Source organism: Phragmites australis, chromosome 17 (assembly GCF_958298935.1).
Source record: "Phragmites australis chromosome 17, lpPhrAust1.1, whole genome shotgun sequence".
NCBI classification, from domain to species: Eukaryota; Viridiplantae; Streptophyta; class Magnoliopsida; order Poales; family Poaceae; genus Phragmites; species Phragmites australis.
The window spans coordinates 26,398,950-26,413,834 of record NC_084937.1 but is presented as its reverse complement, the minus strand read 5'-3'; the positions used below and the strand labels follow the sequence as shown (position 1 = coordinate 26,413,834).

Below are 14,885 nucleotides of genomic sequence, written 5' to 3'. Positions count from 1 at the left end.
CCTCCTCCCATGGTGCTAGTCTTTGTCTCAGCCTCTCTAATGCATTGCGGGCTCCTCCTCTTGCTGATCTATCTCTTCACCTAGATCTAACCCACGGGGAGCTCTACAACTTGGTGGTAGCTCATTGGATTGCGCGTGCTCAAAGGGCCAACAATCACAAGTGGCTTGGTTGAGCTTGTAGCTTGGGCATTTTTTTGGTCTCTATTGACCTAGTTGGGTGCAGGACCATTAGGTGAGAGCCTTATTCAGCTTCTTGTCGATGCTGATACTGGCAATGCCCTCAGGCACTGTTCCCTTCATAGAGGCGGTGTTGTAGTATTCCCTACCAACTTTGAGAGGTTCTCCGAGTGAAAATCTAATTCCAGTTTTTTGGATGGGTAACAATGGTGTCCTTAACGTCATATGCCCTCTTTGGAGACGTCATCGAGGAGTTCCCTTTCCTGCTTATTTCGGTGGCTATCGGCTTGAGTCTGGCTTTGGTCTATCCTACGACGTTGATTTGACCATCTCTAACCTAGTTTAGCTACGTAGATAGTTAGATGATGCGGTTTAATTTTATGCAGTGCTCTAGATCTAGTCTAGCTGGTTAGTTTGTTTGTTTTGTAGTTTTTACTCGGTTTTCACTCAATTAACTGAGCAATCTATCATATTAATTTTTTCTTCTTATTAATATAATATGCAGATCTCTTGCCCGTTCAGTTTAAAAAAAGAGATAGCAGTAAATATTTTTCGTAAAAAAAAGGACAATTGAAATATGCTAGTACCAAACTTTTTTGTGTATTTTTTCCCCACTAATTCTTGCACTCGCTGAATCAAAGATTTGATCATATGACGTCTTGCTTAACAACTCGGTCAGGTGCTTGATTGGTTAGACAAACACAGCTAATGGTGCTGTTCAATGGTCAAAGGTAGACAAGCGACCGTCAAGAACAAGTTGTCTCGATCCAGGGCCGGTTATTCAGAGATCAGCACCATCCACCTGCGATGCCATTCCACGATGATCCATCGGCCCGTCATTTATGACCTGGACCCGGCCGCCGACCTAGTCCCCTCCCGTTCCTGTACCATGAGGGCGCGCGCGCATACCGGCCACAACGGCATGTAACCGACCTGCGCCGGCCACTCAATGCTACGCCAGCTTTTCGCGGCACGGCCGCCGGCCCGCTCGGCGGACGCATCCGCTCCCCTGGCTTCGCTGCGGCACGGGCGCGGGCGGGCTAACGTGGTCCGGCCGCGTGGTGGGCGCGCGCGCGCGCGCGCGGCGGTGGCCCGGGCTGGCTGGCTTGGCGCCGCGCTGCCGACCGCACGATGCGTGGGGCGCGCCCACTCGGGCTCACTGCACCTGCGTGCCCGACTGGCCGTGGCGTACGGCGTATGCTACTGCCCCCGCGCGGTGCTTTTTACTCGCTTGCCGCTTGCCCTGCCTGTCCGTCTCAGCGCCGTGTCCCAAGCGGCCAGGCCAGGCCAGGCGCATGGCCGGGGCCGCGTCTGGTGGTCACCGCTCTGGCCCCCTTGCCCCTCGGCGCGCGCGTGTTGCCTAACCATTTGCTCACCAACTAGAGCTAGCATTGAAGCGGCAAGGTTCGGGCCTTCAGAACTTCCAACTAGAGTGTTTTTCACGAATCTGCGCCAGAGCCAATGGAATACCAAGAAAATCCAGGCCCCGGCTACTGCCCTAAGCCGCCTGTCTCCATATAAGGATGAAACGCCGGTGCTCGGCGTTACGAATCCTTCGACATTTGCCTGGCGATTCGATTGTTCGCGTCGAGTCAAAGGAATTGAATTTCAAACGATTTCAGTTCATAATGATAACACGAGGAGACAGAGGCAAATGTCCAATAAGCAGTGCGCTCGGGTACATTCAGAGCCAGACTTGACAGGACAGGAGTCGGCACGGCTGACGCTGAAGAAAGGTGAAGCTTTCAATGCGATCGCGGCCCTGCAATAACGCCTGACATATTCATCCAACAAATCAGTGGTCACATGATACTATCATGATATGGAAGAAGCAAATTAAATGACAAGGCTGTAGGCGTTAACAGTAGGAGCTCGCTTGCAGTAACAGGAAATTGGACCAGAAGGAGCAGTAGTAAAGGGGTTTCGATTAACATTCTTAAGTTTGACAAGGGTCACTGGGTAAGAGCCCCAGATAATCACCTGAGAAAAAAGAGCCTAATCATTCAGACAACTGGTAGCGAACAAGGAAACACATTCTAATACTTTTGGAGGTCTAGGGAAGGCTAATGCATAGCTATGCGCAAGCGATTGTCACGATGATATGCGGTAACATCTCCTGGTAACCAAAGTCTCCCCATGGCTGCTCCAAGTCCTATGATTTCTGAAGTTCACGCAAAAGGATAGATTAGATGGGTACGCAGCGAGGAAATTTTCACAACGAAGTTGATAGACATCATGGAGTTCTCACTTGAATAGGAAGGTAGAGCTTGAACTCAGGTGGCAGCTCCTCCTCTGAGTAGAGGCGATCAGAGAAGTAAATTCTGCGAAGTCGGCAATTGGCATGAACTTGCACTCGGAGTGTCTCAACATAATTTGTGCCGTACGCTCTTTTTGTCAAATCAGCTAGATTTAACTGAATGTTGTTCCAGCCATCTTCAAGCTTCAACGGCATTGTGCAGATATATGGCTTCACTCTAGTAACAGACTGGATAAGAGTTACAAGTCAGTATGATTGCATGCATAAAGTGTAGAAACATACTTCAAGTGCCTACAACTGTAAGAAACTTGCAAAAATGAGATATCCCAACATACTCGAATCCACCTTTGGAAAGAAGACAACATCAAACATTACAATTACATATGTGTTTACAATACCTTAAGGAGGGACAATGAAAGGCAAAAAATAGGATTTTAAACATCAACGCGCATAATTTTCACTATCATATTGTTGAAATACGCCACCACAAAAAAAACCTACACAGCACATGTGCTATCTGTGACAACAGTCCTAGGAAGGGGGCACTAAGGACTAGCATTGACAGAAGTCCACCAGCTCAAGTTTGCAGGGTATAATGATATATGCTTCTTTCCTGTTTCCCAAAGCCCAAAGGTAAAGTTGAAAAAAAATATGAAACACAACTTGAAGTATAAAACTAAAATATTGCAGGTATCAATTGTTAATCCTAGAACCTAATATAGTTGCACTATTTTTTCACAATGATATCTGTTCTGAAGTACGAAATAGAAAATTGCAATAACCAATAATCCTAGAACCTAATACAGTTCCACTATATTTTCTCTATGATCTGTGTTATTTTTAAATACTGTGTGCAGAAAACTAATGGCTTTTAACAGTAAGAAACAGCAAAGTGAAGTTAGCAAGCAGAAGGAAATGATAAGGGGTCAGCCACGGAACAGCACCAAATCTAATACATAAGCACAGCAAACAATTCACTTCTGCAGAAAAAGGAATGATTCACATCTCTTACACACTTGAAAATTTGATGCTCGAAATCGTCGACGAACATTCTTATCATCCAGAACTTGGATCTCAAATGTGAAGTACTTCTTAAGATTTTTCACAACAATGGCCAAAAATGGAAGCTTGATTCCAAGGGTAGCAGAAGGATCAGCTGGGCATGTAATGTAAGTTGACTGTACATTTGTTCCAATGATCTCAAGTACATTAGACTGGATATCTTCATCCTGAGGTCGTTTAATGTGCCCATTCACAACTGCATATAGACAAATGATTAAGTAACAAACATGGCATTCCTCACCAAAAATAACCAAATCAGCACATTTGACAGAAAGGTTTGCGGTAAATCAGAATAAAGCATATACACATTTAAGTTCCAACTGCACAAGTTTACACTTGCAACACATGTGATGCACATGTCGAATGCCAAAAATGCTAGCGTTATATTATTTAATTCACTGCCCTTACCTGGCTACTGTAAACTATAACTAGGGTATAACAGCTATCAAGGAAAAATGCTATTAGCATTGTCAGAACATAGAGGAATTTAGGATACACTTTTTCATTGTAAACATTTCACATAAATTTTAAGTTGTTGCTGAGTTATAATCTTAGATCTCAGGCAGGTACCTGGAACACATTTTTCTCTAAACATAAAGGTCAAGGTGTTTACCCAAAAGGAAATATGTAAAGCAGCAACTCTATCTGTAGACAAAGTCATGTTCCAGCAAATAACATATATTATTTTTTTGATCGGAAACTGTGGTGGAAAATCCCCCTAGAGATTTTACTAAAACAAGAAGAAACTGAACAGAAAGGGTAGAAAAAGAAAGGCAAAAAAACTTACAGAGAGAAACCTATCTGCTGAGGGAGCAGAGAGAAAAGGTACAGAAAATTAAAAAAGGGTGTCTAGCAAAAGGAAAAATAGGGCACTAGTGGTGGAATTAGCTCTATGCATATGAAGAGCAACTTCTTCCTTGAAGCCAAGGATCTATCTCAAGCCAACAATATTATAGCAGACCAAGTTCATAATCTATCTCACACTAAGAGAACAAAAAGGTAAGAGAGCCAACGATCAGAAGCAGATAATGCTATAGCAATTGACAGCTCAATTCCAAACCAAATGTAGCAATGCTCTTATTCCACGTCAACAAACAAATGGGACAAAAAATAGAATTTTTACAGCATAGAAGAATAGAAGATTAAATAGATCAAGCGTGAACATGACGCACCTTCCTTGTCCCATATCTGCAATGGCTTGGTCCTGACCAAGTCACAACAGAAAAGCATGAGATATCTTAAAGTACAAAATTGCATGAGAACAAAAAGAAGCTAATATGAGATCACCACACTACATACCCGAGGCTATAAAGAATGGAAAGGAACCCAGACTGAAATGTATTCTTGAACATGTTTCCAAGCTTGTAAGACCAACTAAACTGCAAAATATACGAAGAAAAATAAGAATACCTTCATTCTGCACTCCAAAGCCATGTCTTATAAGTTAGGGACCTAGCATTAAGCATTTAGAAACATTACAATGGTTTGAGAACGTAATCTATACGATTTCATTCTGCTGATCAGGTAGTGTTCTCTAATCTGTTAGATCATCATATTTTCGTGACAACTATACGTAGAAGTAAAAGTGCATCAGGGACATCAACAGCAATAATTGAGCTATGGAACTACACAACAATGGCGAATTGCCTCCTAACCACCAGCTTCCCAGGTTTATGCTACATGGGTCTCCAAGAAGACTAAAATTGGCACTCAATCGAACAGTGCAAGCACTAGTTCCACAATTATCAGTATCACCATCAATGGCACTATCGATCTACATAAATCCGCTCTACACAACCATTGATTGATCCTATGTCATGACCCGAGGTCAGAACACAGGAGGATCAACGGCCATGATGTCTATTTACCGCTTGGTGAAGCTGTTGGACGGCCACCGATCATTTTACTTAATTAGCTGCTGATTTTACCATTGCCGTACCGACAGTTAAGTCATTAAATAGTACTTTGCTTAATGTAAGCCAGCTTATGGTCTAGATTATGCTTAATTGAATTGTAATCGGACTGGGTGTGATAACCAGCCGTGCGGTGGGGTAAGAGACCTGTAAGTTTTGCCAGTTCTTAGCTAATGAACAGTAGCAGTTCTTGCGGTGCCTCCAAATCCTCTTTGATTTCCTGCTGAAATTTCTTTGATTCCTTCGATTCTAGTTAGAATTCTTCACATGTGTGACAAATTGGTATCAAAGCCTACTAATCCTTGGCGGAAATTAGCGATGAAATCGGTCACCGATGATGATTGCTCGGCTTTTGTTCGGGCAAAAAATCCCGGGAATTGAGACTGGTTTGGAATCGCGGTGGTGAAGATGGTACATCGGATTCAGGCAAAGGTTGTGTGGCTCGTCCGCGCGTAAAATCCCAAAGCCAATCTCCGATCCAGGCGGCGGTAGACATTTGGAGAGGATCTTAAGGGGAGGAGATAATATCTGAATCGATCTTCTCCAACGGGCGGAGAATGACTCGAAACACCTAGACATCTACAGCGGTGGCAGCTTCGGCGGCAATCGCGGCTACCGCTGGAGCGTCCCACTTGGTTGTCTTGAGTCCTGAGGATCTAGAGGAGTTCAGCCTAGGCTTCGCTGAAGAAATGCAGGATGAGGTAATGGTGCTGAAATCGCGAGTTGGTAATGTGGAGGTGTGTCTTTCACACATGCAGGATCAGCTCGACTCCATCCAGAACACACTAATGAGGCTCACTAATGATCCAAGAATTGCTGAAGTACCATGTGTGATGGAAGGTTGTGGCCGTGAATCTGGAAGGGTGAAAGAACCTGAGAAGGATTTGAACAAGATCCTGATGGAAAGGCTGGCAAGATTCCTACAGGGGAAAATCTTGGAATAGATGGTAATCTACCTACTTCCGTTGGTGTTGTGTACACTGATGTTCCTAATAGGACCCGCATGCATGCTAATGAGACTGAGTTGTTACATGAGAAACCACCCATCAGTCAGCTTATGTTCCACCCCATGCTAGGACCTTGGACAGTCATAGGCAGAACCTGAATCTGGTGCAGGATAGATGGGCTAACAAGTCATCTGAAAACTCATTCAGCCTATCAATCTCTAGGCCTAAGATAGAATTTCCTTCCTTCAATGGAGATAATCCTTGTGGATGAACTAGACAGTGTGAGAAGTACTTTGATCTTGCATCTGTGCCTTCAGAAATGTGGGTACCCATGGCCACATTACACTGCACAAGGAGAGCAGAATTTTGGTCATCAGGCTTGAGGATTTCTGCTAGGCGGATAAGATGGGGTCAGTTCTGTGCTATGATTTGTAACAGGTTTGCTGCTCAAAGCTTGTATGATGTAGCAGAAATTTTCCACTCCTTAGGCCAGGAAACCAGTGTATCAATTTACATAGACAAGTTTGAAGAGTTAATGTCAGGGATGTGAGGTGCTTTGTGAGAGGGTTGAAAGATCAGATCAAGCATTATCTAAAACCTCACAGACCTAACACACTTGATGAGGCATACTGGATTGCAAAAGACTTGGAAAGAACAGCAAAAAGGCATGGGTTGTCAGCAACTCTATTACTGCCAGGTCACCAATGGTTCCAGCCAGCCAACAAACGAATAGAAGTCCAAATAATACAACACAAAAGGTAGATGTTGTGGCAAGGCCAGAGAAGCTGCCAGTGATATCTGTTAAACCAAGAGAGCCAGGAGTATGTTGGAAGTGTGAAGCTCCCTTGGACACCCAAGCATAAACAGAAGTGCAAGTTTTACATGAATACTGCCAATGCAATCACACTAGAACCTGAAGAGTTTCAGTTTACTGAAGAGGAACCTGATGACCAGAACAAAGAGGAAGGAGAAATCCAATCCAACCCAACCCTTTTCTAATGCAGATTTCTAAATAAGCAGTTCAAGGAACCAAGTCTGCAAATACATTTTGCTAACCAGTTACAGTAAGAGGAAAGAAGGCTTTGGCACTAGTTGATAGTGGGAGTACAAATAGCTTTATTGATGTAACCTTTGCCCAAAAGTCAGGATGCGAGATTCAGTAAACTTCACTACAGACTGTAAGGGTAGCTGGTGGTGGGCAGCTCCAATCAGGAGCTTTTGTGCAACCTTGTCACTATGCCATCCATGGACAGCAATTTGAGAATTCATTTCAGTTGCTGGAACTACAGAGCTATGACATAATCTTGGGCTGTGACTGGATTTACAAACATAATCCAATTGGGATTGACTTGAAGCAAAGGCAATTGACTATCAATAAGGATGGGTTCAAACAGCTGACATTCAAAGATTGCTGGACAGACAGTACCTGTATGGCTCTAGAAGCACAGAAACTGGGAAAGTTGCTGTCAAAAGGGGCAGCTGGTTATATTCTCCGTCTGAAAAAGGAAGGACCAGAAGAATCTCAACTATCGGTCCAAGAAAGTGAGGTCTCTACACTACTAGAGAAGTATAGCCAAGTATTTGCTGATGTGAGTGGCCTTCCTCCAGAAAGGGGTTGTACACATTCCATTCTATTGAAGCATGGCAGCACTCCACCAAACATCAGGCCCTACAGAATGTCACACTACCAGAAGGATGAGGTGGAGAAGTGGACAAAGCAAATGCTGGACCAAGGTATCATCCAACCAAGTGAGAGCTTGGAGATTTTGTGTAGACTATAGGGAGTTAAATGACCAAACTATAACAACAACAATAAAGCCTTTCAGTCCCAAACAAGTTGGGGTAGGCTAGAGATGAAACCCATAAGATCTTGCAAGTCTAGTCATGGCTCTGGCACGTGGATAGCTAACTTCCACGCACCCCTGTCCATGGCTAGTTCTTTGGTGATATTCCAGTCTTTCAGATCCCTCTTTACAGACTCCTCCCATGTCAAGTTTGGTCTACCTCGACCTCTCTTGACATTATCCGCACGCTTTATTCTTCCGCTATGTACAGGCGCTTCTGAGGGCCTGCGTTGTATATGCCCAAACCATCTCAAACGATGTTGGACAAGCTTCTCTTCAATTGGTGCTACACCAACTCTATCACGTATGTCATCATTCCGAACCCGATCCTTTCTTGTGTGGTCACACATCCATCTCAGCATGCGCATCTCCGCTACACTCAACCGTTGGACATGTTGCCTTTTAGTTGGCCAACATTCTGCGCCATACAACATCGCAGGTCTAATTGCCGACCTATAGAACCTGCCTTTTAGCTTCTGTGGTACTCTCTTGTCGCAGAGGACGCCGGAAGCTTGGCGCCACTTCATCCATCCGGCTTTGATTCGATGGCTCACATCTTCATCGATTTCACCATCCTTCTGCAGCATCAACCCCAAATATCGAAAGGTATCCTTCTGAGGTATCACCTGCCCGTCAAGGCAAACCTCATCCTCCTCGTGCCTAGTAGTACTAAAATCGCACCTCATGTACTCAGTTTTAGTTCTACTAAGCCTAAAACCCTTCGACTCCAAGGTCTGTCTCCACAGCTCCAACTTTCCATTTACCCCCGTCCGACTATCGTCGACTAGCACTACATCATCTGCAAAGAGCATACACCATGGGATATCACCTTGTATATCCCTTGTGACCTCATCCATCACCAAAGCAAAAAGATAAGGGCTCAAAGCAGACCCTTGGTGCAGTCCTATTCTAATTGGAAAATCATTGGTGTCACCATCGCTTGTCCGAACACTTGTCACAACATTATCGTACATATCCTTGATAAGGGTAATATACTTTGTTGGGACTTTGTGCTTCTCCAAGGCCTACCACATAACATTCCGCGGTATCTTATCGTAGGCCTTCTCTAAGTCAATGAACACCATATGCAAGTCCTTCTTTTGCTCCCTGTATCTCTCCATAAGTTGTCGTACCAAGAAAATAGCTTCCATGGTCGACCTCCCAGGCATGAAACCAAACTGATTTTTGGTCACGCTTGTCATTCTTCGTAAGCGGTGTTCAATGACTCTCTCCCATAGCTTCATCGTATGGCTCATCAGCTTAATCCCACGGTAATTAGTACAACTTTGAATATCCCCCTTATTCTTGAAGATTGGTACTAATATACTCCGCCTCCATTCTTCGGGCATCTATAAAAAACAAATTTCCCATTCCAGTAGTTCATGATCTATTTTATGAGCTTTGTGGGGCTAGATATTTCTCCAAGCTAGATTTGAGGTCTGGGTTCCACCAAATATTAATGAAGGGTGAAGACATCTCTAAGACAGCCTTTAGAACTCACTCTGGGCACTTTGAATTCCTAGTTATGCCCTTTGGGTTGACTAATGCCCCGGCTACATTTCAGTCTATGATGAACTCAGTGTTTTCAGAAGTTTTGAGGAAATTTGTGCTTATCTTCTTTGATGACATACTGAATTATAGTAAGAGTTGGGAAGAGCACTTGCAGCATTTGGAAGTGGTTTTGGAAATATTGCTGAGAAACAAGTTGTCAGCCAAAAAGAACAAGTGTGTGTTTGCTGTTCTACAGATTGAGTATTAGGACATGTCATAACTCATGAAGGGCTTTCTACTGATCCAGTCAAAATAGAAGCAGTAAAAAGTTGGCCAATTCCTCAGAATATTACACAATTAAGGGGGTTCCTAGGATTGGCTGGGTATTATAGGCGTTTTGTGAAAGGATTTGGAATCATTTGCAGGCCCTTGCATGACATGCTCAAAAAGAATTCCTTCAGTTGGGGTCAGGAGCAAACTCAAGCTTTCGAAGAGTTGACGGATAAACCTACTACTGCACCAGTACTCACACTACCCAATTTCTCCCAGCCCTTTGTGCTGGAAACTGATGCAAGTGGCTATGGAATAGGTGCAGTCCTCATGCAAAATGGGCAGCCCATCTACTTTAGTAAATCTCTGAATACAATGGCAAGAGTGCAGTCAACCTATGACAAGGAAGCATTGGCAATCCTTGAGGCAGTGAAGAAATGGAAGCACTACTTTATGGGCTCAAAGTTGGTCATAAGAACAGACCAACAAAGTTTGAAATTCATAGCTGAGCAAAAACTCACTGAAGGTATTCAGCATAAATTGCTATTGAAGCTGCTGCCCTTGGATTATGTCATTGAGTATAGGAAAGGGAAGGAAAACAAGGCTGCAGATGCCTTATACATAAGAGAGCACACATGTCATGCACATGTCATGCATTGGCTGTTGTCCAACCACTTTGGATTACTGAAATTACAAAGAGTTATGACAATGATCCAGCTAGTCAACAGATTCTTACACAATTAGCAATTACTCCAGACCCAGAGTCCCCTTACTCCTTACATGCTGGCATAATCAGATATAAGGGGTGAATTCATATTGGCCAAGAACCTCAGGTCCAGAACCAGATCATAACAACACTTCATTCATCTGCTATAGGAGGGCACTCAGGAATAGCTGCTACCTATCAAAGGCTAAAAAGGTTGTTCCACTGGATTGGAATGAAGAAATCAGTGGAGGTATTTGCCATATCTTGCATGCCCAATCTGTCAGAGAGTAAAACGAGAAAGTTGTCAATATCATGGGCTCTTGGACCCTCTGTCAGTTCCTGACATGGCATGGTCACATATCTCCCTTGACTTCATTGACGGTTTGCCAAAATCCAACCATAAAAATATTATCCTGGTTGTAGTTGATAGGCTCACAAAATATGCCCACTTTATCTCATTGTCTCACCCTATTACTGCTGGTTCTGTTGCACAAGTTTCCATTGACAACATAGTCAAGTTGCATGGGCTACCCACTACCATTGTCTCATACAGAGACCGTATCTTCACTAGTGAGCTATGGCAAGCATTATTCAAGTCTCTCAGGGTGTCCCTACGTTTCAGTTCAACTTACCATCCGCAAAGTGATGGGCAAACTGAACAAGTAAACCAATGCTTAGAGAATTATTTGAGGTGCATGGTTTTTTCTGAACCTAAAAGGTGGTCACAATGGTTATCTTTGGTTGAACTGTGGTACAACACAAATTGTCATTCATCCCTGAAATGTACTCCGTTTCAAGCTTTATATGGCTATCCTCCAACTATGATAAGTGAGATAGCCATCCCTAGTCCAGAGTTACTTGCTAGGGAGTTCTTGTAAGATAAGCCGGAGATAATTGCTAATCTCAGAGAAAATCTTCACCAAGCTCAGTCCAGGATGAAAAGGTATGCTGATTTAAAAAGGTCTGAAAGGACATTCCAGGTTGGGGACTTTGTCTATCTTAAAATGCAACCATATAGGCAATCTACATTTGGACTAAGAAACTCATTCAAGCTCTCAACCAAGTACTATGGACCCTTCATCATTGTTCAACGCATTTGTTCTGTAGCTTACAAGTTGCAACTCCCTGAAGATGCTCAAATCCACCCAATTTTCCATGTAAGCCAATTGAAGAAGCATATTGGTGTCATGTTGTTCGAGGTGATAATCTTCCTCTGGTGGAATCTCTTGGGCGCATCAAAGTTGTTCCTGTGGCTGTCTTGGACACCAGAGCACTACCCAGGCGTGATGATGTAATCACTCAGTGGCTTGTCCATTAAGAACTCACCTCCAGATGAAGCTACATGGGAAGACAAGGACTTGATCAAATCTGCATTTCCAGGTTTTTATTGGGCAACGATCAACGCTTGGTGGCCACAAGAGTCATCTCAGCAGGGAGCCATTCCAGAAGAGCAAGATGCTGCAGTCTGAAGACACTTGGGAGCAAGTGTCAGCTCAAGGGGAGGGAATTTGTCATGACCCGAGGTCAGAACAAAGGTGGATCAACGGCCACGATGTCTACTTACCGCTTGGTGAAGCTGTTGGATGGCCACCGATCGTTTTACTTAATTAGCTGCTGATTTTACCATTGCCGTACCGACAGTTAAGTCATTAATAGTACTTTGTTTAATGTAAGCCAGCTTATGGTCTAGATTGTGCTTAATTGAATTGTAATCGGGCTGGGTGTGATAACCAGCCATGCGGTGGGGTAATAGACCATTCCAGAACATTTTGCCTGTAAGTTTCGCCTGTTCTTAGCTAATGAACAGTAGCAGTTCTTGCGGCGCCCAAATCCTCTTGATTTCCTGCTGAAATTTCTTGATTCCTTCGATTCTAGTTAGAATTATTCACGTGTGTGACATCCTATCCCATACTCTGCTCATGCTGTTAAACTTCAGTGCGCAACTTCGATCGCAGTGCGCAATTAACTGAATCCGGATTAGATTGCTCACAATCACAGCAGAAAAAAAGACGTGCAGCAGCACAAAACGGACTCCTGGAATAATCCATCCAGGCAGGCCAGGGTTACTTACCGCAATAGGGTCGGCTGGGCACGCCGCGGATCCAATCCGTTGCCCCGCACGCCGCAGGACCGCAGGGAGGTCGCCTCCGCAGATGCTGGTGGCCGCCGATGCGCCGAGTCAAGGCCCGCGGCGAGTCGCTGCGGTCTCCGGGTTAGGGTTCGACGCGAGGGAAGGCGAGCGAGCAAGGGAGATCCGGGAGGAGGCCTGGAAGGTGGGAAAAGAGGAGAGGATGGTTCGCGGTCGGCTCGGCTGGGGAGAGCGGCTCCACAACACGGAAACGGGCCGTGCCAAGCGTGGGCCTAGTGGGCCGTAATGTAGCCCGTAGCCGGGCCGCTCAGGTGAAGGACTCGGTAGAAGAAGCAAGACCCTCTCAAAAAAAAAAGTTTTTTTATTTTTTTCTAATTTAGCAGAAATATACTCCCATTTCAAAAAATTACAAAAATAGGTTACTTTCGCCCGTTCAGCGGACAAGATATAAATCACACCCCTTCATGTGGCAGAAATATACTCCCATTTCAAAAAATTACAAAAATAGGTCCTTTTCACCGGTTCAACGGATGAGATATAAATCACACCCCTTCATGTGGCACTACACGTGTCTATGCAGATATTCTTCTAGCTCAGGTGGGTGAGAAATAGTTTTCTTCCATCCAGAGGGCAAGACGAGTGTAAAAATTTGCATTTCCCAACCCAATATAGCAAGTTTTATAGAAGACAAGGCAATTTGTTTAAATCTATACAGAAATAGTTTCATTGAATAGTAGAACCTAGTAATACGTCTAGGGTTAATACAACAACTGCGGTACGTGATTGAGGACAGTAGAATATCGGGGATAGAACAGAGAATCCACTGCATGGAGTGGGGATATTTCTCTCTTCTCACATGCACCGCTTCGCGCTCCTCCTCTTGTTGGCGACGCAGGAGAACACGATGTGAACATAGCTCTACACGTGGATCACATATATGAAAATTTTATCGGACTAGTCATATTAAGTTGATTCCGAGCAATTCAGAATGCTTCTATTTTCACTAGATCAATCACATTGATCATCGTAAATTTCTGGCAGATTTTTCCCCCTTTTATAATAGCCAGACATTCCTCATCCTCCCAACGAGCGAGAAATTGCCTAGCACCTTTTCCAACCCTCTCAGAAAGCAATCCATTTCTTGAGCCCACTAGGAGCACGGCTCCTATAAATCGACTATGGAAAGAGACATTTTTATAAATCTTGCCCTCTCAGCTGATGATCTATTTATTGGTCTCGGTGGCAACCTTGTAAGCCATGTGACAGGTGGCCTCTTCTCACCTTTTTATTGGACGATGATATTGATCGCCCTACCATAGGGTGAGATCTATTTCTCGCTTTATCACTCGTTGAGCAAACAAAAGGCCTAATTTTACAAAAAAAAATTGAAATGGACATATATTTCTGCTAAATTAGAAAATAAAACATATTTAAAAAAAATCGAAGAATCACAGCAGCGGCCGGTTCCATAGGTGGGCCGAGTGCGCCGTGATGTGGCCCGTAGCCGGGCCAGTCCAGGTGTTTTTGTTGATTCTCTATGATTTGACAGTGTGACCTCTCGGTTTTTGCGTGTCAAGGCCGAAAGCCAGATAAGTTTTTATATGAAAATCCAGGTAATATAAAACATCAGAAAATTGCAGGTTCATGCAACCATCCCTTGTCCTTTGGCCAATAAACCTACGACCTCCAGGGATGCATTAAGTCGAAAGTGCATGAATGAAAAAAAAAAATGAATAGAACGCCATGTGCTACGAAATCGTGTGGAGTTTCAAAACACAACACAGCTGAAAGAGATGCATTTGGATGATTAACAGAAAACAACATAATTTTTTGGAGAAAACACGTATTGTGAAGAATACATTCGGTTGTTAAAGTAAAATTAACATAAGGTTTGAGTTCATGTTTATCTCATAGGATTTTGACAAGCCAATTACTATCAAACAATCTCTTATGAAAAGGTATAAGAATTAGAATCCACCACAATTCTCTGGAGAATCTTATAATCCACAAATGCCCTTAGGTTTTAGCAATCAATCGATAAAGATACGGAGCTTGGATTGTGCGTGTTTTTTGTGCAATACCGTGCTTTCACGGACCAAACATTTCAGAACAGTCAGAAAGAGTATTTC

The 14,885-nt window shown here is 43.7% G+C and overlaps 1 protein-coding gene across 2 annotated transcripts; it reads right to left on the bottom strand.

Moving 5' to 3' along the window:
* Positions 1–1,816: 1,816 nt before the first annotated feature.
* On the bottom strand, positions 1,817–12,960 carry LOC133897695 (uncharacterized). 2 transcript variants are annotated; one of them, XR_009905954.1, is made up of 7 exons: positions 12,739–12,960; positions 4,796–4,875; positions 4,669–4,700; positions 3,451–3,692; positions 2,426–2,662; positions 2,158–2,338; positions 1,817–1,951 (listed from the first exon to the last, which is right to left on the bottom strand). XR_009905954.1 is itself a non-coding variant. In XM_062338499.1 (6 exons), exons 2-6 carry the CDS (start codon positions 4,846–4,848, stop codon positions 2,330–2,332), a joined length of 573 nt encoding a protein of 190 aa, XP_062194483.1. In that variant the 5' UTR covers positions 4,849–4,875; positions 12,739–12,960; the 3' UTR covers positions 2,086–2,329. The 2 variants fall into 2 exon arrangements, 1 of the variants encoding a protein (XP_062194483.1); XM_062338499.1 differs by lacking the exon at positions 1,817–1,951 and having other exon boundaries at positions 2,086–2,338.
* Positions 12,961–14,885: the final 1,925 nt, after the last annotated feature.